Source organism: Ochotona princeps, chromosome 16 (genome assembly GCF_030435755.1).
Source record: "Ochotona princeps isolate mOchPri1 chromosome 16, mOchPri1.hap1, whole genome shotgun sequence".
In the NCBI taxonomy this organism is placed as follows: domain Eukaryota; kingdom Metazoa; phylum Chordata; class Mammalia; order Lagomorpha; family Ochotonidae; genus Ochotona; species Ochotona princeps.
Window position 1 is genome coordinate 51488447 of NC_080847.1, and position 26567 is coordinate 51515013.

The following is a 26567-nucleotide window of genomic DNA, read 5'->3' on the forward strand; positions in this document are numbered from 1 at the left end:
TGACCAAGGCCTCACCCTGGCCAATCAGACGTGTAAAGCAAGGACTGGGGCGAGGGGGAGGGCAGAGTCATCAGGGGAGGATCCTGAAGGGCCTGCAGTCCAACTGGACAGTCACTGGGGGCAGTGCTTGCAGTGGGAAAGAGTGGGGTCAGCTCAGGGGGGGCGCACGAACCTGCTGGGGCATCGGGGCATGGTCTGAAAGGACACGACTGCAGCCTCGGAGGCCAGGGCCAGGACGCAGGAGGGCAGGGAGGCCGCACAGAGCGTCCTAGAGCCGCAACAGCTCACTGCGTGGTGACAAGCTCACCAGCGAGCAGGGTCCCTGGGTCTGGCCAGGCTGCAGGATGCCAAGGGCTGTCTTGGACATGCCACCAAAGGTAAGCGACCTGCAGGAGGCAGTGGAAGTGCAGGTTGAGTGCTCACTTCTGGCTGCAGCTAACAGGCTGAGAGGTGTCCAGGAAAAGTGGGCAGGGGAGATGAGGAGAGGGCCCCAGCAAATGGAAGGTGGGTAGTGAAAGGTCCCCGCAGTGCAGCTGGGCAGAGAAGATGCTCACCAGGAGAGAAGAGGATAGGAAGCAAAGGGGTTCCAGGCAGGAAGGGAATCAGCCTGAGGGTGAGGGTGGAAACATTACCCTTGGGCCCAGCGCAATAGCCTAACAGCTAAAGTCCTCACGGTGCACACCAGGATCCCATATGGGCATCAGTTCATGTCCTGGCAGTCCCACTTCCCATCCAGCTCCCTGCCTGTAGCCTGGGAAAGCAGTGGAGGATGGCCCAAAGCCTTGGAACCTTGCACCCACATGGGAGACCCGGAAGACGCTTCTGGCTCCTGACTTCTGATGGGCTCAGTTCGAGCCATTGCGGCCACCTGGGGAGTGATTCAACAGACGAAGATCTTCCTCTCTGCATATCTGTCTTTCCAATAAAAATAAATCTTAAAAAAAAAAAATTACCCTCAGGCCGCAGCAAGAGGCAGCTGACCTCGTCCACAGAAGGGGCAGGGACATGGCAGTGCAGAAATGAGGGGCTCAGCCAGTGGGTGAGAGAATCCAAGGGTCCCTGAGGCAGGGGGTTGTGCTTAGGACAAGTTTCACAGCCACCAGGAAGGCAGCGTTTCCTGAGGGGGTGGGGCGCAGGGACCCCTCGCTCTGAGCACTCCTTCATGACTTCCCAGAGCCTGTAGTGGGGAGGGGGCTGCAGGCCCAGGTCACAGGCCGGCGTCACAGCCACCTAGGACCCCTTGCCCATCTCCGCTGCCACCCTCTTACCCCCGCTCCCTTTTCCTGTCCCCTCTCCCCATCCCACATCCTGTCCCCCTCTCCCTACCCTCTCGGCCTCAGCCCCTGGCCGCCAGCTCCACCCTCACCTGCCTGGGTCCCTGCCACAGCCACCCCTGGGCTACGTCCAGTCCCAGCTCCGACCTGGCCCTCGCCTGCTCTAAACTCTTCCGCGGCTCCCCACTAGCCTGGCCTCTGCCCACCTCGTCCAGCCGCTCAGAGGTGACTGGCCTCCTGCCAGTCCCTGGCTGCTCCTGCCCTCCCCACACCCCTGGCTCTCCATCCCTGCCCGGCACCTCCTGATCCTCCAAGGGACTCTCCCAGCTGGCCAGCCTCTGACTTGGGCTCCCTGAGGGCAGGGCTGAGAACCGCAGGAGATGTTTCGGGAATGAGTGGGCGAGCGTGAGCCAGTGGCTACTGGAGGGAAACTGAAGGAATTAACGTGGGCAGGAAGGACGGAACGAAAGGATGAGCAGGGCAGGCAGCGGGGCGAGAGCCAAGCACGAGGGCGAGGGGAAATGGACGGACGCCCGGGTGGTTTGTGGCTATCAAAGCGAACATGCGCTCGGCCGGGTTGAGTCACCCCCGCCGCCGCGAAGCTCACCAAGCCGCGCCGCGTCCCGTCCGAGCTGGGTCCAGAATCCCAGCAATGCCCGCCGGACCTGGGCACCTTCTGCCTCAGCCCGACAGACGCATGGACCGGCTCTCTTAGCCAATCCCGCACGGATTTGGCAGAGACTGGCATCTCCGCGAGCCTATGACTGTCTGCCTTTGAGTCCCGCCCATTAAGGATCGCGCCGGGGGAAGGGTGAGGCTGAGTGTCTATTGGCTGGCTGACAGTGATGGACGTCATGCGTAGTTTATCACAGCCAGGCTCCGCGTGAGCCTGGCGCTTCAGGCCCGCCTCCGGAGAGACCGAGGGGGGGCTAGGTAGCTTTGCACAGCGGCTGAAGGACCACGAATGGGGTTTTCTGGGTGGCACAGATCTGGCGTGATCCGCGGGTCTTACTAGAAGCTGCAGAGGAAGCGCAGAGGGACCAGGACTGGAACCAGGCATTCCGCTTTGGGATGTCAGGGTTCTAAGCAAGCAATTCCCGCGCCAGATCCTGGGGGGCTGAGGGAGAAAGGCAGAGATTGAAGACATGTGACCATAACGCTGGAAGAGGCAGAAGGAGGACCCGAGAAAGCAGGAAATGGAGGTCCAGGCTTCCGAGTCTGAGGAAGAGGAGGGCCAGGGAATCTGGGAGGGGACGCACACACCAGATCCTAAGAGTCACCGGCCTGCCCAGCCAGCGATGACAGACTTGGGGTTCAAGTTTGTGAAGCTGTTTGTGGAATTGGGAGGCAGGTTATGCCCCCGGGCAATGTCCCAAGGCAGTGCTACACCCAAAGATGGAGAGGGCAGTGACTTAGCGATGCCCTGGCCCCAGCACACCCTTCCACATCGCTGTCCTCCAAGGAAGCTTCCAATGGGAGAAGACAGTGAGACCCAGAGGGAACACAGATACCGAGATAACACGTAATCATACCGGCACACTGTCTGGAGCTGTTGACTGCGGCGCGTTATCTTCCATCTCACAGCTCCCAGGCAGCGGGGTTCTTATGATTATCCCCATTTTACAAGTGGAAAAATTGAGGCCCATCGAGGGAGAGGCAAGATGCAGACATAAAAGAGGTGCAACAGACACAAAACACAGGTAGAGATAGATGGTAAGATAAAAGACCTGGCAGGGAGGAGGGGCAGGGCCTGTAAGCCAGGACTCCTGGGGTGTAGGGGAACGGCCCTGGGGACTCCCAGCTGTATCCCCACCTGACACCAGCCACCACAGCTCGCCTTCATGCTGTGGGCGTCAGGCCTGATTGGGGTCCAAAACAGTGATTAGGAGAGGGGGCAGGGTGTCATTTCCTGATGGGAAGAGATAAGGAAATGGTTCCTGGGGATTCCCAGCTTCTCATCTTTGATCTGGGGGAGTTCTCGCCCTTCCTTGACATCTGTGTATCTCCATCACTCAGGATGGCGCCAGGTGGGTCTCCCTGGGGACCCCAGACCCTGAACTGGTGCCCACCTGGCACCTCATCAGGGGCTTGGCATGCGCTTGTGGGACAGAAGGACAAATGTGCCGTGTCCCTGTGCAGTCTCCCTGGGTCCCCACCCTGCCATCTCTGTCTCTCTCTGTGTGTCACCATCATGTTGCTCAGTCTCTCCCTGGCCTCACCCGTCTCCTCACCCCCCACCCCTTTCACCCTTGTGTCTCCTCCTCGGCCACTGGGCCCAGCATCCCTGCTCTTCTCCAGGAGAGCAACCAAGGTTCATTCTTGAAGGAATCAAGCTCCCAGAGGTACCTGTCAGAGAGTGGCCTTGGGGTGAAAGAGGGGTTCTTAACACCCCAGTCAGAGAAGCAAGGTGCCTCCCAACACGTGCCCTCATGAGGCACTGTAGGTGTGACATGACGTTTGCACCCATACACAGCATCTCTGTACACTCACCCATGCGCCCAAACACAACCACACACGTACAACTCACGGCCCTGACCACAAGCCAGAAGCATCATAGCCCACATGCAAAACAGACACTCAGCTATGCCCTGTGCCTCCCCACCACCAAGACTGTGCAGCCAATCCTGGCTAGATTTATTTTTTATTGGAAAAGCAGATACACAGAGAAAAGGAGATACAGAGAGAAAGATCTGTCCACTGGTTCACTCCCCAAGTGGCCACAACGGCCGGAGCTAAGCCGATCCAAAGTCAGGAGCCTGCAACCTCCTCTGAGTCTCCCACATGGGTGCAGGGTTCCAAGGCTCTGGGACGTCCTCTTCTGCTTTCCCAAGCCACAGGCAGGAAACTGGATAGGAAGTAGAGCAGTCAGAATTAGAACCAGCACCCATATGGGATCCAGAAACATGCAAGGCAAGGACTTTAACCACTATGCTACCATGCCGGGCCCCGCTTTTTGAATTTTTTTAAAGGTTTATTTATACACTGCTGTGTATTGAAAGGCAGGGATCAAAGGAGAAAAAGAAGAGATTTCCATTCTCTGATCTCCTGCCCCCAATGGCCTGTAAACAGCCAGGGCCAGGGCCCAGCGGCGTGGCCTAGTGGCTAAGGTCCTCGCCTAGAATGCACCGGGATCCCATATGGTTGCTGGTTCTAATCCCGGCAGCTCTACTTCCTCTCTATCTCTCCTCCTTTCTGTATATCTGACTTTGTAATAAAAATAAAATAAATCTTAAAAAAAAAAAAAAACAGCCAGGGCCAGGCCAGATCAGAGCCTGGAGCCCAGAACTCCACCTGTAATTCCCACATGTGCAGCAGGGACGCAAGCACTCAAGCGACCACCTGCTGCCTCCCAGGGTGCACATTAGCAGGGAGCTGACTTGGAATCCAAACCCAGATTCGAATTCAAGCATTCTGATAAGGGGTTCAGTCATCTTAACCATAACACCAAATACCCCAAAACTGCTTCTACTTACAGTGGTCTCCCCAGGAATCAGAACACACCCTCATCATCATCACCCTCGCAAAACAGTCCCTATGTGCCAGGCACAGATCTGTGCTCTTCCCACGAATGACCTTGTCTCTTCCTCTTAACGACCCTATTTCCACTGTCTACTCAGGGGAAAACAGAGCTCCAGCACTGGACCAAACGCCTGGGGTTTCACAGCCAGTGAAAGCCAGTCCCAATCACAACCCGGGCTTTCTGGCTGCAGCATCCCTGAATAAAGAATTGCTGCTGCCTCACCCAATCAGAATGACGTGAGCAGAACAAGAGCACAAAGCCGGCCACAGGCACGGAGTGTGCAGACTTGTAGGAGCTTGACGCCAGACATCGACAGAGGAGAGCCCCTCCAATGTCATGGCTCAGGGGCGTGTCGTGGCCACCCCCATCCGGTCACCCAGCCAGAGAGACACTGCACACCCCAACCCAGCCACAGCGACACACCCAGAACTCCTCAGGTCCCTCCGGTTCTGCTGTCAAGCGCCACTGACTAGGCTGGACTTCAAGGAAAAGAGCAGGTTTAGGATGGGAGCTCAGCACGACCGGTTCCACCAGGGCCCTGGATGGCACAACGTGCCTTGTGAAAGCCTCATTAAGCAACTGGACTCAGACCCAAAATGGATGCCTGATGCTGGAAAGAAAAGACTGGGGACCCTGCAAGGAGTCAGTGTTTGGGAAGAGGGGTGGGGATTAGGACCTGGCCCCAAGCCCACAGGAGGGAGGGCTGGGCTCTGGGGACAGAGGGATTCCAGGCTCAGCAAATGGAAACACAGGAAACCCTGCATGCCTTAAATTTCAGAGACACAGCAGTGTGAGTTTTCTTTGTTTGCTTGCTCTTAAGTACATCCCAAATAATTGCAGAAGACTTGGAAAAAAAGTCCTCGTGGCTTATGTGAAGTGAAAATGGAATCAGCTGTCCCATATTCTATCTGGCAATTCCATATGAGAGAGGTGGACATAGATGCTGGGTGACCAGGCCACAGTCACTCCTTCCCCCAGCCCAGCCCATGAGCAGGCCACCTCCCAGTTCTAAGTCTCTGTTTCCTCATCTTTTCTGTGTGTGTGTGTGTGTGTGTGTGTGTGTGTGTCCCTATGTTATCAGACCCCATTCTTCCCCATGCCAGGAAGAAGAGACGAAACTGAGGACCATTCAGTCTGGCAGCCCTGAGACACCCGTAGTCCGGGGTTAGGATGCAGGAAGGCATATCCTCCAGCTGCCTCCACGCTGGAGCCAGGGAGAGATGAGGGAGACGCTGAGGTCAGGAGATGGAGCCTGGGAGTAGATTCAGGGATGTGGAAGACAGGGATGAAGAGAAACAGGAAGGTTCGCAACTGGAGGGATGAAGGTATAAAGAAGGGGAGACAGGGACGTTGGAGCCAATGAGGGAGAAGACTCAGGAACCCCCAGGGGCTCAGATAGCACCCTCCCGGGCCAAGGGACACAAATGCACAGGGAGGCAATGAGCCCTGCCTGCCGCTCTGAGGACAGCGGCAACCAAGGTGGTCCTGGTATATGGGGCATGGCAGGGAGGGACCAGAGACCTGCTTACCATCACCTATATCTTATCCCCCATGGAGTGATGGCACCAGCTTCTGTGCAGGTGACACCCTAATTTTTCTGGTGCCTCCTACATTTTTGGGGTGACACCAATGCTGGGAACCCCACCCAGTTCTAACGCTGCTGCTGTTTCCCTCACTGAGTCACCTCCAAGCCTGTCGGGCCTGTTGGGGGGAGACTGGTAACTGAGGCATCCAGGCCCCCCACTCCCTCACTCCCTGGGAGCCCTGCCCTGCTCAGGGATGTGCGGCCTGGACCAGGGCCAGACCCAAGAATCCACCCCAAACACACACGCACGCACACGCCTTGTCGTCTGCTGTGCTGGGACCCGGGCTGGGACCCGAGCCACATCCAACACCTTCAGGAACTATGGCTTTCCCATCCCAGCCTCCTCCCTTCCCAGTTTGCGGGTGCGGTGCAGCGAGGGTGCAGTAAGGTGTCGACCGCCTCAGGTTCTGGAGTGAATCACTCCCCAACACGTTTCATGTGTCCCCTGGCCCCAAGTGAGAGGACAATGTCCCCCAAGGACCAAGTATGAGGTACACTCAAAGGGAGGCCCCCTTTCCTCTCACACCCACCCCTTCCTGCCCCCGACCCCCTTCCCCTTCAGCCAGTGCTGTGGTCCCTCCACCATCCCGTCTTTCTGAACCCCTGCCTCTGGCCTTTCTTGTTACTTCTCCCCACATCTCTCCCCTCTTACCTTTGTTCTATCTCCTTTGTCTATTTCCCACCCCCTCCCATCTCTCCCTGTCCACTCTGTGTCTCCCTTACCCCACCCCTTCAACCCCCCCAACACTCTTTCCTATGTCCTTGGAAGGGCAGTGGAGGGGGGAGGGGATGGGGAAGGGAGCGGTGGGTGGGAAGCCCCAGTGGAGGGCAGAGGGTGAGACAGACCGGCCAGGCTTCCCGGGCACCTCTGTCACAGCCCCACCCAGGCTAGGTGGCCCGGCCCATATAAGTGGCTCCTGGACCTAGGCTGAGAACTCAGTGCCTGCTCGTGTCACCCGCACCTGTCTCCATCAGCGCCATCACAGGTAGGAGCGCTCTGCTTCCCCAAGCCCTGCTTACGCTCTCCCCTCCTCGCTTTTCCTGTCTCCATCTGTCTGTGTGAACACCTGCCTTTCTTAGGCCCCTGAGTCAGGGCTGGGTTGGTCGAACTTGGAAGTCCTCGGCCTGGCATCTCTGGCCTTAGCTGCCCTTGGCTCAGGCCACCAGCAGTGAGTACAGGGCCTTTCCCTTCACCTTCACTGGGCAGCAGGCTGGCAGGCAGATGTGGGGAGCATGATGGTGCCCCCCCCACACACATGCCCCTGCTCAGATTCTCTGTCCCCTCTTGCCTCTGGCTCTGCCTCTCTGTCCAGCACTGCGCCTGGGACAAGGAGGGGTCTCTGGGGTCTGTCGGGCAGCGTCAAGACGTGGGCGAGTGCCTCGCCCCACCCTGTCCATCCCCTGTCCGGGTCTCTACCAGCCACAGGCTGACTTAGCCTCTTTCTCCCCAGCTCCCCTCCCCCTGAGAACCCAGTCCCCCAGCACCCTCGTTCCCTGCCCTCCCCGCCCCACTATCCGGCGACGCCCCACTCCAAGACAGACTCCACTGCTGCTGCCACAGCTGCCTCCCACCGTCCGTCCGTTCGCAACGCCTCCTCCTCAGGGCCAGCAAGATGCAGTATGAGATGCACGACCACGTGAAAGGCAAAGGTGGGACTGCCAGATGGACCGGCACCTCCTCCTAGTACCAGCAACCCGGTCGCCTCCCTCCCCTGGGCACCCTGGCTTCGGAGACAGACGGCACCTGCTTCTACCCCAGAGGCCAGAACCCAGCACCCCAGGTCCAGATGTGGAGGAGGAGGCGGCGGCACGTCCATCGCCTCACTCAAACATACTACCCACCCTTCCTTCTGCCCCCAACTCAACCAGATGGGCAAGGAGGCCACAGCAACAGGGACAGACCTGTTGTCAGTGCCCAGATGTAGCAGCAGGAAGCACAGGGCTGTCCTATCTATCAGCGGGCGGCCTGGCGGCCCTGCCCAGACTGCCCGGCAGAGGGGAGGGAGGCAAGGGGTTCCGCAAGGATGCCCACTGACCACTGTCTTCTCTGCAGCCATGTCTTACCCAGTGACCAGCCAGCCGCAGTGTGCCAGCAGCTGCTACCAGACCCAGCTCAGTGACTGGCACACAGGGCTCACGGACTGCTGCAACGACATGCCCGTCTGTGAGTGTGGAAGGGGGCCCTGTACCCCCTCCCCCAGCGATACCCTTTCTCCCTGGGGGCCTGAACTTAACACCTTCCATAGACCCTCAACTGACCTCCAAGTCCCTGCCTGCTTTCAAATCCTCTCTCCCACCTCTTCGCTCCCCCTGCTGCCGCTGCGAGCCCCAGCCCGACCCTGACTGCCCCGTGTCCTCCGCAGGTCTGTGTGGCACCTTCGCGCCCCTGTGCCTGGCCTGCCGCATCTCGGATGACTTCGGGGAGTGCTGCTGCGCGCCCTACCTGCCCGGAGGCCTGCACTCACTGCGCACGGGCATGCGTGAGCGCTACCGCATCCAGGTGTGTGCGGGTGGGAGCTAGGGGCGAGGGAGTGGTTGGGTCCCAAGGCTGGCTTCTGACCTCGCTCTTCTACCCTTCAGGGCTCCGTTGGGCGCGACTGGGCGGCCCTCACCTTTTGTCTGCCCTGCGCCCTCTGTCAGATGGCGCGGGAACTGAAGATCCGAGAGTGAACAATCCCCCATCCCATTCCAACCCCATCACCACCTCTGCCCCTCCTTATCTAGTTTTCTGCCCAGCATCCTCTGACCCCTCCTGGCTGGGGAGAGGAGGGATTCTGCCCGACCACCAGAAATACACCCACAATAAAATCTTGAAAACCAACCCCACCTATACCTTTTTTTTTTTCTGTCCCATGAAAGGAATCTGGGTGGAGAAGGAGGTTTGAGGAGGAAAGTGGGGACACCCAGGAGCCGCTTAGCTATGGATGGAGGAGTTCTGCAATGGGACCTCTGACCCGGTTTGGCTGGGTGTGACTTCAGCAAATCCCTCTCCAAGTCTAGTGGGGCCTCGCCTCCCGGAGAGAGCGACTAACCTGCAGGTGCATGTGCCTCTGCCAAGCAAGAACGGCTTCCTGAGAATCAGCAACATCAGCCAGACAAAGGCGAGCCGGAAGCTGAGCCTTCCCTGCCTGTGCCTGGTGGGACCCTGGGCTTGCACACAGCCTGAAACAGGTGTGGTGGACATCTGTCTACCAGAGAAGTGCCCAGCTGAAGGCCCTCTGGGTCACCCTGATCAGCCACACCTCTCCACGGTGACAGTTGCTGCCATGACCCTAACCTTGCAAGTCACTAGCTGTGTCATCTTAATGACCTCACCAACCGTTCTGAACCCCTTTTCTCATAAGACTGCAGCAGAGTATGAATTCAATTAAACTGTGGTGTTTTGGGATTGACAAGGTAGTCCAGTGGCTAAAATCCTCGCCTTGCACACACTAGGATCCCATTAAAACGCCAGTTCTAATCCCAGTGGCCCCATTCCCATCCAGCCTCCTGCTTGTGGCCTAGGAAAGCAGTCGAGGATGGCCCAAAACCTTGGGACCCTGCACCCGCGTGGGAGACCCAGAAGAAGCTCCTGGCTCCTGGATTCATATTGGCTCAGCTCCAACTCTTGCAACTGACTAGGGAGTAAACCATTGGACGGAAGATCTTTCTGGCTCCTCTCCTCTCTGTGTATCTGCCTTTCCAATAAATAAATCTTTTTTTTAAAAAAAGAGTATGGGGCCCAGGCGGCATAGCCTAGCGGCTAAAGTTCTCGCCTTGAACATCCCAAGATCCCATATGGGCGCCGGTTCTAATCCCGGCAGCTCCACTTCCCATCCAGCTCCCTGCTTGTGGCCCAGGAAAGCAGCCAAGGATGGCCCAAAGCATTGGGACCCTGCACCCGCATGGGAGAAGGAAGAGGTTCCTGGTTCCCTGCATCGGATCGGCGCACACCGGCACGTTGCGGCTCACTTGGGGAGTGAAACATCAGATGGAAGATCTTCCTCTCTGTCTCTCCTCCTCTCTGTATATCCGGCTTTCCAATAATAATAAAATCTTTTTTTAAAAAAAAAAAGAGTATGAGTTTATTTTGGTGGAGGAAAAAAGTGCTGCAAGTCAGGTACTCTAGCACAGCGCGTTCAGCCACTGCTTGAAATGCTCATATCCCATATTGGAGTGCTAGCTGGAGTCCCTGCCACTCATCACAGGGAACCTCAATCCAGTTCTGGGACTCCTGGCTTTGGCCTGGCTCAGAGCCAGTTATTACGGGCAATTTGGGGAGTGAACTGGCAAAAGGAAGATTTCTCTGCCTCTCCCTTTCAAATCAATTTTTTTAAATCATCTTTTTAAAATGTTTTTGTGCAAAATTCTTTTCTCAGTATGTAAGAAAATAACACATTATGAAAACCTATGTATGGGGCTCGGCAGTGTGGCCTAGTGGCTAAGGTCCTCGCCTTGATCCCATATGGCTGCTGGTTCTGATCCCGGCGGCTCCACTTCCTCTCTGTCTCTCCTCCTCTCAGTATGTCTGACTTTGTAATGGAAATAAAATAAATCTTTAAAAAAAAAAAAAAGAAAAAAAAAGAAAGAAAACCTATGTATGTATTTAAATGTGAATTTTTTGCACCAAAATTTGCTTATGCTTTAAAATTTGAGAGGTAGGGCCTGGTACAGTAGCCTAATGGCTAAAGTCCTCACCTTCCATGCGCCAGGATCCCATATGGGCTCTGGTTCATATCTCAGCTGCTCTACTTCCCATCCAGCTCCCTGCCTGTGGCCTGGGAGAGCAGTAAAGGATGGCCCAAAACCTTGGGCCCCTGAACCCATGTGGAAGACCCAGAAGAAGCTCCTGGCCATTGCAGCCACTTGGGGAAATGAACCAGCAGACAGAAGATCTTTCTGTCTGTATCTCCTTCTCTTTGCAAATCTGTCTTTCCCATAAAAATAAATCTTTTTTAAAAAATGTTGAGAGGGGCCCGGCGGCGTGGCCTAGCGGCTAAAGTCCTCGCCTTGAACGTTCCGGGATCCCATATGGGCACCGGTTCTAATCCCGGCAGCTCCACTTCCCATCCAGCTCCCTGCTTGTGGCCTGGGAAAGCAGTTGAGGACAGCCCAAAGCATTGGGACCCTGCACCTGCGTGGGAGACCTGGAAGAGGTTCCAGGTTCCTGGCTTCGGATCGGTACAGTACCGGCCGTTGCAGCTCACTTGGGAAGTGAATCATCGGACAGAAGATCTTCCTCTCTGTCTCTCCTTCTCTCTGTATATCCGGCTTTCCAATAATAATAAATAAATCTTTAAAAAAAATGTTGTGAGGTAGAGGAATAGAGAGAGCTCCTATCTGCTGGCTCATCCCCTAAGTGACCGTAAGAACGGACTGGGGTTGGGCCAGAACATGAGCCAGGAATGTAGCCCAGGTCTCCCATGTGGGTGACCCAACTGATCCATCAGTGCCGCCTCCTGGGGTCTACATTAGCAGGAGCTGGTATCAGGAGCCAGGGCCGGAACCAAAGCCGACTACTCAGATGTGGGATGTGGGTGTCTTCGTTGCTGGGCTAAATGCCCGTCTCTAAACTCATGAATCCTACTGTCCACCATCCTGCTGCAGTATACCCTCGTATTATGTGTAATACAGCACCCTAAGTAATAGGCAGCTGCTACTAGTTGCTGTTACTCCTCTCACATGCCCTTTGTCTCTGAACCCGCATATCCAGCACTTTAACAGCCCCACTGGGACTATCCGAGAGCCACCCCAAACGGAACCTGTCCTAGCCATAGCCGATGTCATGCTGCCAGGTGCTCACACACTTCCTCTCTCACCACTGTGCATGCTGCCAACAGAAGACATCCAGACTCTTGTACGTCTCCCCCCTCTGCTGGCCTGCACTCAGTCCCAGTCACCCCCTGAACTTCAGCCAAATGGAACATGGTGACTCCAATTACACACCCCGCCCCCTGCACCTCTTCGTCCCTTCACAACAGGGAAATGCCTCAGACCACCTCTCTCCTGCACTAGGATCCCCATGGCACCATCCCAAAAGTGCCACTGGGGAGGCTGACATCCCATACTGGCGTACCTAAGTCCTGGCTCTGCTTCCAAGTCTAGCTACCTGCTAATACACAGCCCAGGAGGGGGCAGGAGTGACTCAAGTCATTGGGTCCCTGTCACCCACATGAGAAACCTGGAGTTCCTGGCTCCTGGCTTTGGCCTGGCCCAGCCCTAGCTACTGCAGGCATGCGGGTGTAAGCCAGCAAATGGAAGATCTCTGTTAGCCTCTTTCTGTGTCTCTTTGGAAGTTGTTAGAATTTGGTTTGGAGGGCCCAGCAGCGTGGCCTAGCGGCTAAAGTCCTCGCCTTGAACATCCCAAGATCCCATATGGGCGCCAGTTCTAATCCCGGCAGCTCCACTTCCCATCCAGCTCCCTGCTTGTGGCCCAGGAAAGCAGTCAAGGATGGCCCAAAGCATTGGGACCCTGCACCCGTGTGGGAGACCTGGAAGAGGTTCCTGGTTCCCTGCATCGGATCAGCGCACACCGGCCGTTGCGGCCTCTTGGGGAGTGAATCATCGGACGGAAGATCTTCCTCTCTGTCTCTCCTCTTCTCTGTATATCTGATTTTGTAATAAAATAAATCTTAAAAAAAAAAGAATTTGGTTTGGAAATGGTTTTGTGGCACATGTCCCTTGGAATGCCTGCATTCCATGTGGGAATGCCCAAGTTCATGTCCCAGCTACTAGATTCTACTGCCTGCCAATGTGCCTGGAAAGTAGCAGATAATGTCTTAGTACTTGAGTCCCTGCTGCCCTTGTGGGAGACACAAATGGGTCCTGACCCCTGGCTTTGGCCTGAACGAGGTCCAGCTGTTGTGTTGATCTGGGGAACGAGCTAACAGATGAAAGATCTCATACCCTTCAAAATTAAATAAATAAGCAAACAAATAAATGTATCTAAAATAAATCTGTATTTAAAGTCTTCCTTTTCAGTCCTAACGCGGTAGCCTAGCAGCTAAAGTCCTCACCTTACACACACTGGGATCCCATATGGGTGCTGCTTCATGTCCTGATGACCCCACTTCCCATCCAGCTCCCTGCTTGTGGCCTGGGAAGGCAGTTGAGGACAGCCCAAAGCCTTGAGACATAAGACATGAGACAATCTAGCTAGATTGTCTAGAACTTGCCTACTCACCAAACTGGGACTGGGAAGGGGCCACCGGCCTCATGCCCGCAGCCTCTCCTCAGCTCATCACTTCCTGGGGAGCAAGGGTTTGTCAGAGTACACGTAGTCCTCCACTCAGAAGCCAGCCGTGCCCAGGCCACAAAGCTTGGAGCAGCAGCGGCTGCCATATGCCTCTCCCACTCCACCAGCCCCAAGAAAATGGCACTCACACCTGAGTCCTCCCAACACTTTTATTTTGAGGTTCAGCCACTCCCACCCCTTCCAATGTGGCCCCTGTTGCCTCAGACATGCACACTGGGAGGCCACTTGGGTTCAAGGGAGGGGAAGTGGCGGGGCCCAACACTGTTACCCCCTTCCCCGACCCAAACACCCACAGGGACTAAACAGCAGCAGGAGGTGGAGTGTTGGGCAAGATTTGGAAGAAGGGGTCCCCAGTGGATAGAGAAGCTGAGAAATCCAAGGAGGTGGCTCAGGTGGGGGTCCCACATGCCTCCTCTTGGGCCGAAGTACTCACGGTGGTTTCCCTTCCCTGAAGGGCACCGTACAGCCAACAGCTGCCTCCTGGCCTCTCTGCCTCCCCTTCCTCAACAACCCCACACCCATGCTGTGCTTCAGGCCCCAGAGCTCAGGGTCATTCCGGATCCATGGCTTTTCCCCCACCCCGACACCATCACAAACCCTGTCAGCACACAACTGCAGTGACCCCATGCCCTCACGGCCACCACAGCCGTACAACCTGCCCCTTCCAATCCGCGCGTCACACCTCAGCTGACTGACCTCTGAGATCCTCGTCACCCCCTCACAGAACCAACAGCGCAGCAGCTGCCCTGAGAGTTAAAAACCCAGGCCCCACAAGCGCAGCTCCCGCCTGGCCCCGGCTTCATCTCCTCACTCAGCCCCAAGGGGGCGCACGGGCTGGCTTCCTGGTCCATCTCTCGCTCCCGCCTCACAGCCTTCACCCTGTTCCTCTTGCCCACAGTGAGCACATTCACAGTTCTTCCTCTGTGTTGCACCTCAGGATTTCCGTCCAGGAGGGGATTCTTGCCGTGGGCCCTCACCGTCACATCCTGTGGAGGCCCCTCGGGAAGCACCTTGCCTGTGCATGCACGTCTGCTCGTGTAGCTGTGTGCATCTGCAGGTGCTGCCTGCCTCCCTTCACCAGGACCCGAGAACCAGATCAGGGAGCTGCGCCCTTTGTCTCCCAGCTTGCCCTGCACGTAGTAGGTGCTCAATAAATAGTTGTTGGATGCAGAATTGGGGAGTCCTCCCTAGGAGGGAAGGGAGTCAGTGATGTCTGAGGAGGCAGTGGTGTCCAGGGGCCCCAAGTCCAGAGTGGCCCCTGAAGATGATGTGGCTCTTATGGCCCTTGGCAGGTCAGAGGGACATGCTGGTGAGGTTGTCCTGACTCAACAGTCCCTTCCGGCCTGCACCAGCCCCATGCCCACTGCCCCCAGCAGCCCCACCGCCCCCACAGTATTCATGCAGCCGGTGCCGCAGTGTGACGAGAGCTGAGCCCAGGCAGGCACCGTTGGGGGCATGGGGACCCCCAGGCAGCTGCAACAGCAGTGTGGCCACCCCAGCCATGCCATCTTCTGTGGGCTCCAGGGTGATGGGCCCAGCCCGTAGGCCAGCTGGGGAGGCGGGGATGGCCGGAGGACAGCAGGTCCCTCCCACAGGTCCCCATGGCCCCCCAGCCCCCGTCAGCAGCAGGGGGGCCAGGAAGGTCTCAGAGCGGCGGAAGGCAGGCGGTGGGAGCCCAGCTGGCTTCCAGGCAGGGGCCATGGCAGTCGGGTCGGGCGGGAAGCAGACAGTGACCTTGGCAAATGGGCGGCTGGCCATCTTGGTCATCTCCTGCAGGTGCCGGCGCTGCTCCTGCCTCTGGTCCAGGGCCTGCTTGGCCTTCCAGAGGAGCACGCAGAGGGAAAGGAAGAGGAAGAAGCAGGAGAAGAAGACGGAGAAGAAGACAAACAGATCAATGTGGGCCTGGTCCTGCCGGAAGAAGAGCAAACCCTGCGAGTCGGCTGAGCCGTTGGCGCCTGGCCCGTTCGGGTCTCCCACGCCCAGCAGCAGCAGATAGAAACGGCTGGACTTGAGGGCGTGGTGCTCGTGCGGGTAGGTGATGACCAGCCGGTCCCGCACACCACGAACCACCAGCACTGATGACGGCTCAGTCACTGTCACGTAGGTAATCAGGCCCCGTGGCCACACCTCACGCACTCGTGGCTCTGCTGGAGTGCCCGGCCCACTCCCAGCCCCTGGACCTCCAGTGTCTCCAGCTGCCCGGGGCCCACCGTCGGCCGGGGGTGGGGGCGGTGGAGGGGGTGGCGGGGGTTGGATGTGCACAGTGTGCACGCCAGTGTCGGGGGCCACACGGACCACGAAAGTGTCGTAGGAGGTGGACACGTAGAGGTCCACAGCGCCGAAGGTCACATCCAGTGTCAGACGGATGTCCACGTTGGTGAACTTGGGCTGCACGCCAAAGAGGACAGTGCGGCCAGGGCCGAGTGCCCGGCGCTTGGGCTCATGGAAGCAGTTGGTCTGGGACGTGGGGTCCAGGCAGCATTCCTGCTCCACTGAGATGAGGCGGTAGCACTGCTGGCCGCCTAGCGGGCTCCCGTGGAAGGATTCCCGGCACTTGGCGCACTGCGGGCAGGGCAGTGGGTAGAGACAGCCGTCAGGGCTGGGCTCAGCAGCAGGCGCTCCCCAGGCAGGACCTGGAGACACCCTGCACCCACTAGGAAGAAGCTATGGCCAGTCCCGCCCCTCATCTGGGCCTTAGTTGGAGATCCTCCAAGCCCACACTGCAGAGCTACCTCCAGGACTGGGCACTCCAGCCCTGTCATCCCCGGAGTTGCCCCCAGTGACCCAAGCACCCTGATGCCAAGATCAGCCCTGCCAGACTCTCCACTGAGCTCTGGCCCTGCCTCTTCTCTAGCCGTGTGGTGTTGGTCTAGTGACTGGCCTTGGGATTCTTCCTCGGTATATGGGCAGTAACCACAGTCTGCTCAGGCACAGTTGGAGCCACACACTGTGCCAGGCACAGGGCTGGCCAGACATACCCGCCTACAGGGCGGGAGGGGCAGGCTCCCAACTCAGGGCCTTTGCACTAGCTCCACACCCCCGACGCTCTCACCCCTGGCATCTTCCCAGGGAGCCCCTCTTCCCTGAGGACATTCTTAGGAGGCCCCCACTTTCTGTCCTCTCACACAGCATAGCTGACTCACTCATTTGCCTTGCTTACCACCCGGGTCCTCCCTGGGAAGATAAACTTCCCAAGGACAGAACATCTTGACCTGGTCACAAAGTAACTGCTTTGGCCCGCTATGTCCCTGATACTCAGAATTCAACAGGCACTCAGTGAACACGTGGCTGGCTGGTGACTGCTATGATTTCCAGGCCACACAACTGGCAGTAGTGGGGTCAGATTCGGTGCAAGCTCCGAGCCCACAGGCCCTGTGGAGCAGGATGCAGCATGTCCCCCAGCCTGTGTTCCTCTTACACCTGCACCTCACCGAGGCCCCCGCACACCCTCAAATGCCTCCACATCCCCTTGGCGCTGAGGCTCCCTCCACCCCAGCTACCTCAGCCGTGGCCACTGGAACCCACACACATAGCCACCCAGTGGATGGCCCCAGGACCACAGAGGACCCCTCTGATGATGCTTCAACCATGCACAAATTGTGTCCCTCAGGAAGCTGGTGTGGCTGCTGCCATCTTGAGCAGACAGAATGTTCCCACAGATGGGTGGGGGAGCCTGGAACTTTCTCTTCCCTTTCTAGAAGGGTAGAGAACAGGTGGGTGAGGCAGGACAGCTGTACTCCAAGGAGAAAGCAGGGAGGACCCTTCCCGTCAGAGGCAAAGCTGCACCCCACCTCCCCTCCTTGAACTTCCCTCCCCGTCTCCATGTGTCTCTCCTTCTCCCTCTCCCTCTCCCTTGGGGCAGGTGCTCCAGGAGATCCCGTTGGCCCCAGGGAGTCATATAGGGAACACCACCAGGGCAAGCCCGTTGGAGGATAGAGCCAACACAGAGAGCAGCAAAGTGGTTGTAACAACTAGAACCAGCCCTTCCTGAAGGTGGACCCCAGACCTAGTTTCCAATCAATACATTGTCTTCTTGGCTGAAGCAACTGTGAGGTAGGCTTCCTGGCAGGCAGCAGCCACCATCAGGCTGTGATAGCTGCAATAGGGACTGTCCCCTGATGAGTCTAAGAGGCCCCCAGTGGCTCTCATCAGAGCTGGCATGACCACCAAGGCCTGAACCTGCCTGGGGCTCGGGGACAATCGATCATGCTAACTTTAGCCTTCAGACCACAGCTTCTGAACTGTGCCCGCCTACATCATTGCAGCTCTGAGCCGAGGGGGTGGGATTTCAGTCCACCCTGCACATCCCCAGCCGTACCTGGTACTTGTAGCAATCTCGGCGGTCACTTGGGGAGCTGCCTTGGCACGTGCCTGTCTCTGTGTTGTTCTGACATGGGCAGCCTGTCCCATCCTGCTCGTTACATGTGTCCGCGTGTCCATTACACTGGCACCTGTGAACCGAGGACATGGCAGTGGTTACAGCTTCCTGGGAACCAGGAGGTTTGGGGAGAGCTCCCTGGGGAATTCATCCCCTCTTAATGGAGGGCAGGGGGCTGGCTCTGGCTGCTGGAGAGGAAGGTGAGGACCCCAGACACCCCTCTCACTTGGTGCACTTCCCGTCCAGGAGGAAGTAGCCATGAAGGCAGCTCCCGCACTTGTCCCCGTAGCTGTTGTTCTGGCAGTTCACGCACACGGCCTCATCTTCACTGGGACCCTCTGTCACCCAGTTTTCTATCTGGCCAAGGAAGCACAGGGTCATCACGAATGGCACAGGCCCGCCCCCTCAGGCCTGGGAGTTGGGGCCCAGCCTGCCTCACCTCCTCTGGGTCCAGAGAGTACTTTTCTGGCTCCCTCCTGGCCATTTCCAGCTCCTTCCTGGAGACGCACACGTGGCTGTTGCCGCGACAGAAGGCATGGCAGGGCCGGCAGGTCCCGCCCCCAACAGCTGAGCCCACAAACAGCGGGAGGCACTGCTCACAGTGGCTGCCCTGAAGCCAGGACACAGGGGAGGGGGGTCATTTTGCACCCGGGTTACTGAGGTAGCCCTGCATCAGGAAGTGCACTTGTACACATATTCATCTTCCTTCCCGAGTCCTCCTCCTGGCCCAGCCCATCCACCGCCCCTGCAGCCTGACACCTCCCTGCCTCCCTGCCCCTGCTCATCAGGACTGCAAACGGGGCTCATGTGGTGGCATGTGAGGTCAGGGGCCTGGCCGGTGGCCCACCTTGGTGTGATTGCGGCACAGAAGGCAGTGGTCGCGGGCCCCCACACCGGCGCACTCGCTGTGGCGGTTGCAGCGACACTCCGTGGAACAGTTGCGACCCACGAAGCCGAAGTGGCAACGGCAGTGGTCGGGCTCTACACAGGAGCCATTCACACAGCCCTGGGCACACACGGGGCGGCACAGCCCTGTCACGCTGTAGGGGCAGAGTAAGAGTTGGTGGGGACCCAGTTTTTCTAAAGGCTCTATGCCCCTTACCCCCGAGGGACCTGCTCCACAGTCCCCCTCATCAGGGGGCACTGGGGAACACATTACCCCCTTATCCAGCTCGCCTCCTGCCTCTCCAAGACCCAGCATCATAGCCCCCTCCCCACCAAGCCTACCACCCTCATGTGTTGGTTTAGCTTCTTCTCCTTGCATCCTGCTCTGCTCTCAAGCTCATGTTGTCTTGGCCCATGCCCCTCAGCTTGTGTGCTCTGCTCCTCCCACCCGCCCGCTGGGAGCCTCACTTGTCCATGGTGTAGCCTGTCTTGCAGCTGCACTCGTAGCCATGGGGCTGGTCGTGGCAGTTCTGAGTCTCGTTGCAGTCGTGGTGCCCATTTGCACACTCGTCCTCAGGGGGACAGGACAGAAAGGCCCAGGAGGCCCCAGGATGCCCACATGTCAGGCCTGGCACCAGGGGATATGGGATTTCAGCAGAAGAGGGGGCTCTGCACCACCTGCCCCAAACCCTTGTTCCTACACCTCTGAGATGGCCCCCAGTAACCCCAGGTTCTCTGTACCAGACCCCAGCCAACGGCCAGCCCCCCTGTCCCCAACCCCTCTCACCATCACGGGGGCCGCTGAGTCCCCCTTCCATGCAGTGGCCACCCCCGTCCTGGCCCCCCCAGGCACACCAGCCACAATGGGGGCGTCTCAGGCACAGGGCGCACTGGGTTGCCTGAGCACAGCCCAGGGAACAGCTCTCGGGCCCCCGGAGCAGCCGCCCGCAGCCTCCAGCCATACATCGCAGGGGCAGATACGAGGGGCTCAGACACTGCAAGGGGCAGGGTGGGAAGAGAGGCAGAGAGAGGGTCAAACTCACACAGCTGGGACTGCACCCTCTTCCCAGAGGCTCCACCCCTGCTCAGCCAAGTGGACACTGGCTGGGGCCTTCACACTCCCCATTTTAGACACTGACCCTGGGCATCAGGGCTAGAGGCGGGGCTAGGAAGGGCCCCCGAGACAGGAAACCCACACACGCTTGAGCTAGAGGGGCTGCATGATGAGAAATTACCAGTGAAAAACACAGGCAGGCAAGGAGCAGCTGTAGGAGGGGGGATGGATCGTGAGCCCCTAGATACCCCATGGACTCCAGCTGCACTCCCCTGACACCATGAGACCCAGCCAGCTACACTTTGCACCCAGGTTCTTGAGGTAACCCTGCATCAGACTGACTTCAGTTCACCACCCAGTAGACAGCACGTGTATTTGTTTGAGCTAAAGAAGGGCAATGAGCCCAGACGGAAACAAGAGAATTAGGAGCTGGGCTGCAAGCCACAGCTTCTGTGAACATGGCTCCCAGGGCACAGCCCGGGCTGGGAACAGAAGTCCTGGGCTGTGAGCCTGGCAGCCACTTGGAGGCCCTGGCTTCTGTGCTGGAACCCGGGCACCACACACCATGAGGCACAAGTCCTGGGAACTTCCCTCGATATATGAGAGTGTGTTGTTTATGGCCTGGGCCTTTGTGGAAGAGCAGAGATGAATGTGTCCTGGCTGCCGGAAAGCACTTGGCCAAAAGCAAGGTCAACCACACAATTCTGAAATAGAAAACCCTGGCTGCTGCGGCCAGAGCTCCAAGCCCACTGAGGGTGGGGGCCGGCAGTGAGCTGCGCCCTGCTGGGGTGCCAGAGGGAGGGAGACTCTCCGCCAAGCTGGGCGTCCCGTCTAAATTTAGCGCGCCCGCTGGCAGACGAAAGGGTGATGGGGAGGGGCAGGGCAGCCTGAAACTCCAGTGCTGGGACCTGTGTGGTGGTCCCAAAGCCATGAACTGCATTCACTGGCTTCCTGACAGAGGTGCACAAACCTGGGCTCTGAGAGAAGGACCCTGGCTTGTCGGCTGACAGGCCCGGGACCCAGGAAAGTACTCGCTGTGCACCCCAGGAAAGGCACTCAGGAATGAATGTGCTGGAAGCAGTGAGGATGGGGAGGTGGCAGGAGACAGGTCAGGGAAGATGGCACTCAGTGCCTGTTCCAGGCTCTACGGCCAAAGCCATTCACAGCTGGCAGCCCTGGTGGAGTCTGAGCACAACGGGTCTGGCCTGGGCGCCTCTTACGTTTGATTCGTGAAGTGGTGCTTTCCTGAAACACAAGCCAGGGGTAGATGTTTTGCCTAATTTTTTTTTAAAGATTAATTTTATTGTAAAGTCAGATATATAGAGAGGAAAGGCAGAGAGGAAGATCTTCCGTCCATTGATTCACTCCCCAAGAGGCCGCAATGGCGGGAGCTGAGCTGATCTAAAGCCAGGAGCCAGGAGCCAGGAGCCTCTTCCAGGTTTCCCACGCGGGCGCAGGGTCCCAAGGCTTTGGGTCGACCTCAACTGCTTTCCCAGCTGGATGGGAACTGGGCTGCCGGAACTAGAACCAGTGCCTATACGGGATCCTGGCACGTGCAAGGAAAGGACTTTAGCCGCTAGGCTGATGGGCCGGGCCCTTGCCTAATGTTTAAGATGTCTAAGATGCCGGTTGAGATGTCCAAGTCCCTACTGGAGTGCCTGGGTTCAATATCCAGCTCTGGCTTCCCAGCAGACCCTGGGAGGCAGCAGGGGATGGCTTTAGTAGCAGGTACCAGCCATGTGGGTTGAACTGCTGACTCCCAGCCTCAGCCCCATCTATTGCAGGTGTATGGGGAGCAAAGCAGATGATGGAAGCTCTCTATTTGTTTCTCTGCCTCTCAAATAATTCTTCTGAAAAAAAAAAAAGTTAAAAACCACACTCTGAAGCTGGGAGATGTCACCAAAATTAGGTTTGGTAGTTCCTGTCCCTCACCGGTGCAGGTGTGGCCCGAGGGCTGGCTGTGCTCTGCAGCTGGCCAGCCCCATGGCATCCTCGGGCATCTCACCTGGCTGCTCCTTCACCTCCTTAGCTGTCTGCTTCTTCAGCCCTCTGAGCCCAGCAGGCACCAGGACATCTGGGGAGGACTTGTGTTACCAGCAGGACCTCTGAGGGCTCTGGTTGTTGCGGGGTATCATGGGGGCCCCTGCCCTCCAGGGCACCCTGACAGTCACCACAGGTGGCCCCACAGTCACTCTCTTGGTACATCTTAGACGACAGTGGAGATGGGAAACCTCCCCACCCACCCCCGCAAAAAAAAAAATCAGTCAGGCTGACAGCCTCACCACTGTTCACCACAGTGACTGGGGCTTGTACTGGCACAGCAGTGAAAATCCTGCCTGGACTGCTGCATTCCACAGCAAGGGGCCTGGGTTCAAGTCCCCATTCTACTTGCAATCACTTTCCTGCTAACACGTTCCCCAGGAGACAGCTCCAGAGCCTGCGACTCTGCTCCAACTGAGGAGACCAAGACGGAACTCCAGGCTCCTGGCTTTGGCCTGGCCCAGCTCCAAGTGTTTGCAGGCATTTGGGGAATGAACCAGAGAATGGAAGATGTCTTTCTGTCTCTTGCTCTATTGCTCTTTCAAACCAATAAAAGACATGTTAAAATTTTGCAGTTAGAGCTTGGCATGGTGGCCTAGCAGCTAAAGTCCTCGCCTTGAACGTGCTGGGATCCCATATGGGCGCCGGTTCTAATCCCGGCCGCTCCACTTCCCATCCAGCTCCCTGCTTGTGGCCCGGGAAAGCAGTCGAGGACGGGCCAAAGCCTTGGGATCCTGCATCTGTGTGAGAGACCTGGAGGAAGTTCCTGGCTCCTGGCTTCAATCGGCACAGCACCGGCCGTTGCACTCACTTGGGGAGTGAATCATTGGATGGAAGATTAGAACTGGCGCCCACATGGGATCCCGGTGCATTCAAGGCAAGGACTTCAGCCGCTGGGCCATCACGCCAGGCCCATAAATAAATCTTAAAAAAAAAAAAAAAAAAATCTTGCAGTTACTAAAATGGTCAAGATAGGGCCCGGCGTGGTAGCCTAGTGGCTAAAGTCCTCACCTGGCATGTGCCAGGATCCCAAATGTGTGCTGGTTCGAGTTCTGACTGCTCCATTTCCCATCCAGCTCTCTGTGACCTGGGAAAGCAGAAGAGGACGGCCCAAAGCCTTGGAACCCTGCACCCACATGGGAGACCTTGAAGAAGCTTCTGGCTCCTGGCTTCAGAATGGCTCAGCTCTGGCCATTGCAGCTGCTTGAGAGTAAAGCAATGGATGAAATATCTTTCTCTCTGTCTCTCCTTCTCTCTGTAAATCTGACTCTCCAATAAAAATAAATAAATGTTTAAAGAAATAAATAATGGCCAAGATGAATAGGAGAAAAATAATAACAAGTAGCCATTATTAAGTCCATAAGGCAGGCCCTGCTCCATGTACTCTGCCACACTCACTGAGGCTTGGGAGAGAGAAAGTCATTGACCCCGAAGTCAAACAGCTGAGAAGTAGTGAGACCAGCTGAGCCAGGCGCCTGCAGGGACTGGGTGGACAGCTGGGGAGTAAGCTAACATGCCACTCCCCAGTGAGGCTTCTTCTACGTCCCGGCCTCCTGAAACAGGCCAGGAGAGCTGCCCGTATCCTCCTCCAGTCTAGCTCCAGGCCTGTAAGCATCCGTCGCCCTGCACTGTGGTCTGTTTGGTGTGGGGGTATTAGCTGGGCTGGCCACTTAGCTCAAGGGTTAAGGGAAGGTGGGCAGTCCTGGCTCAGCTGGGCCTTGCACAATCACAGGATGAATGAGGAGTGGACAACGGTGGGAGTCAGAGATTGAGGGCTCTGGATCTGGAGGTGACAGCAGGTAAATTTGTCACCTCTCGCTGAACTAGGCCTTTATGCTGACCACCAGGAAGCTAAAGATGGGAGGGTCATCTCTGGAACAATTTCTGGAAATGCAGCACGTGCTGGGCAGTCCAGGAGCAGATAGTCACCAACACACAGGCCTTCCTGGGACATGGCCTTCACTGGTCATTCCTGCCCTCTCAGCCATGGATGACGCTTGGGCTGAGCTGCCATGCTTGAACCAATTGCTCCTGCCTCCTCCTGACCACATCCCTTTGGACCATGGCTGCACATCTGGCCTGCGAGACTGGGCTAAGTGACAGACACCAGGACGACTGTGGCCTCTGGAGTTAGAAGGGCAAATGGACTGAGGGTTAAGACCACTACCCGAGGGTATGTGTGTGAGTGCGATGACAAAGTTGAGAGCAGCTGGAGGGTGGAGGCTTGTGGAGGACAGTGAGGATTATACACCATACTGTCAACAGCTACAGAGCAGTCGCGCTTCCTGTCCTCAGACTACACCAACCACCGCAGTTCCTGATGAGAAACCAGCTCGGGGCTGGGTGGGGAGGGAAGGTGCCTGTTCCTTCCACCCAAAATCTCAAAAGCAGAGTAAGAAGCAACAGACACGGGGGGAGGCTGGAAAGGGCTGAGGGGCGGTGGAGAGAAGGAATGAAGAACCACAGAAGGGAGCCAGTCAGAAGGTTAGGGGGCTCACGGCTGGGGGGCCCAGGAGAGTGGCTGGGTACCAGGGCAGGAGGGGCAACAGAGGTGACGGGAGTAGAAAGAAAGAATTGAGGTATGAGACAGGGAGATGAGGAGGAAGGACAAGGCAGGGGAGGAGGGTCAGTGCCACAAAGAGGCCTGGCTTGTGTGGTACCTGCTGGAGGCTGCTGCTCCAGACGCAGTGCTGCCAGCCGCCATCAGCACCCTTGGAGTCGAGGCAGGAGGTGCAGTTGGGCAGGAGGTGGCATGGGGTGGGGCAGGGCAGGGGGGGCGAGGACTCCACAGGCATCGGGGACACGTTGAGCAGTGAGTGGCTGAAGCAGGTCCAGTCGTAGGTGGGCTGCACTGACAGGATGCGGCGTGTCTCCCCTGGGTGGGGGGCCCAGGTGTTAGTGTCCGGGCCTGGAACCCCAGCCCAGCAGCCTGGGGCCTGCCTTCAAGTCCCTCTCCCAGGGCCTGAGGTTGCCTCTCACCTGTCCTCTTGAACTGGCGCGTCCACATGCACTTGCCCTCCCGTGTGCACTGCTGACAGTCTGCCGCCCCGCACGCCGCCTCAGAGCAGTTCCCCGCCCAGAAGACCTCTCGCTGGTTGATGCGACAGTCGTTCTCGGAGGTACAGGACCCATTGCGCCCAATGCAGGCGCCCTCGGGGCAGTTGGTACACCACTTACAGCGGGGTGCGGAGGCCTGCGGGAAAGAGGCTTCGTGGGATCCTCAGGAACTCCCAGCACAGGAGTGCGCGCGCGCACACACACACACACAGGGCTCCAGCTCTGTCCACCCAATCCTAGCAGAAGGGCCCAGGGGGCTAGAGAGGATGCCTGTCCTGCCACCTGCCCTTGTTCACTCCTGCTCCAGGCATCACCTCTCCATCTCCAGGCTGCAGGGTCCGAGGGTGGCGCGCCAGGCACTCACTGCAGGTCCGGAGACGACGACATTCCTCTGGGGAACGAGGCATTGGGGAGCAGGGGGCACCCCCACAGCCTAGCCTAGAGAGCAAGAGGCCCGGTTTCTTAATGTCCCCAGCCTCCATCCTGGATATTGGCCTGCAGCCTCATGCCACAGCCCCAGCCAGACTCAGAACAAGCCTCCCAAGCCTGGTCCCTCCTTCCCCTTGGAGGTGAATGGTCCCATAGCCACCCATACCCAGAGCAGACACACTGGACAACACCCCCAGTCCTTCTGCCCCTCCAGCCCCCAAGGCCTTCTGCTTCCTGGATCTAACTGTCCCCCACCAGTCATGCAGCCCCTGGCCCAATGTGAGGCTCCTTCTCACCGTAGCCTCTGCTCCAGTTGCCTTTTGCAGCCTCCCCCACCCTCCCCCATTCCGCCTCACAACAGCTCCAGGGATCTCTCCATCCGGACCTGTCCCTGCCCTTTCCTGTTCAACTCCCCAATGCCTGTAGCACCTGTCCACAATCCCCCATGCCTAAAATACCCAGAGGCTCATGTGTTTCAAAATATTCTAAATAGACTTTAAAAAAGTAGTGGGGGCACCCACTGATACACTCATTCCCAGGCCCACCTCTGCTGTTCTAAATTCTAGGGGTCTTTGGGCCCAGTACAGATCTGGCTCCCCCAGGACGCAGTCTTGAATGAAATCCTAGCCTCTAAGCAGGGCTTGCCAGGCCACCCGCCTACAATGATTCACCCCACTCCTACATGTGACCCCCATTTTAAACCCAAGGGAACAGCCCTGAGGCCTCCTTCCCACCCTGGCCCAGTACCACCTGCTGAAGGGCTGGTAGTCGCCACAATTACCTGTGCGCCTGGTCCCCAGATAGGCAGGCCCCATGGCACCATGTGCAGGCCCCAGACTGGTTACAGGCTTCGGAGGAGGGCAGCAGGCGGCAGGGGTCGGGGGGCAGGGTCAGCGCCAGCAAGCGGCCCAGGGCCACTCCTCCAAAGCCCCCAGAGATGTACAGGCGGTTCCCCACAGCTGCCACGGCGTGGGCCACAGACTCCTCCATCGGGGACCCCACGGAAGCCTGGCCTGCACAGAGACAGGAGTTCAGGGATGGAGAGCAGGAAACTCAGGGATGAGGCCCTCTGCACATACTCTAGATCACCACGTCAAGAACAGACACACAC

At 57.7% G+C, this 26567-nt stretch overlaps 2 protein-coding genes across 2 annotated transcripts in view; one reads left to right on the forward strand and one right to left on the reverse strand.

Moving 5' to 3' along the window:
- The first annotated feature begins 7964 nt into the window (after nt 1-7964).
- On the forward strand, nt 7965-9094 carry CNFN (cornifelin). The gene is made up of 4 exons (XM_004597992.2): nt 7965-8029; nt 8433-8543; nt 8743-8879; nt 8960-9094. Exons 1-4 carry the CDS (start codon nt 7993-7995, stop codon nt 9047-9049), a joined length of 375 nt encoding a protein of 124 aa, XP_004598049.1. The 5' UTR covers nt 7965-7992; the 3' UTR covers nt 9050-9094.
- A 5560-nt stretch (nt 9095-14654) lies between these two features.
- Nucleotides 14655-26567, reverse strand: part of MEGF8 (multiple EGF like domains 8) — a 39093-nt gene continuing 27180 nt past the window's right edge. Inside the window, exons 31-41 of the mRNA XM_004597991.2 lie at nt 26238-26469; nt 25342-25465; nt 24950-25163; nt 24631-24845; nt 19664-19871; nt 19345-19504; nt 18839-19031; nt 18431-18601; nt 18218-18348; nt 17932-18064; nt 14655-16175 (exon numbers count right to left, since the gene is read on the reverse strand). Coding sequence (XP_004598048.2) covers nt 14907-16175; nt 17932-18064; nt 18218-18348; nt 18431-18601; nt 18839-19031; nt 19345-19504; nt 19664-19871; nt 24631-24845; nt 24950-25163; nt 25342-25465; nt 26238-26469 — 3050 coding nt within the window. The 3' untranslated portion in view covers nt 14655-14906. The remainder of the gene's footprint in view (nt 16176-17931; nt 18065-18217; nt 18349-18430; nt 18602-18838; nt 19032-19344; nt 19505-19663; nt 19872-24630; nt 24846-24949; nt 25164-25341; nt 25466-26237; nt 26470-26567) is intronic.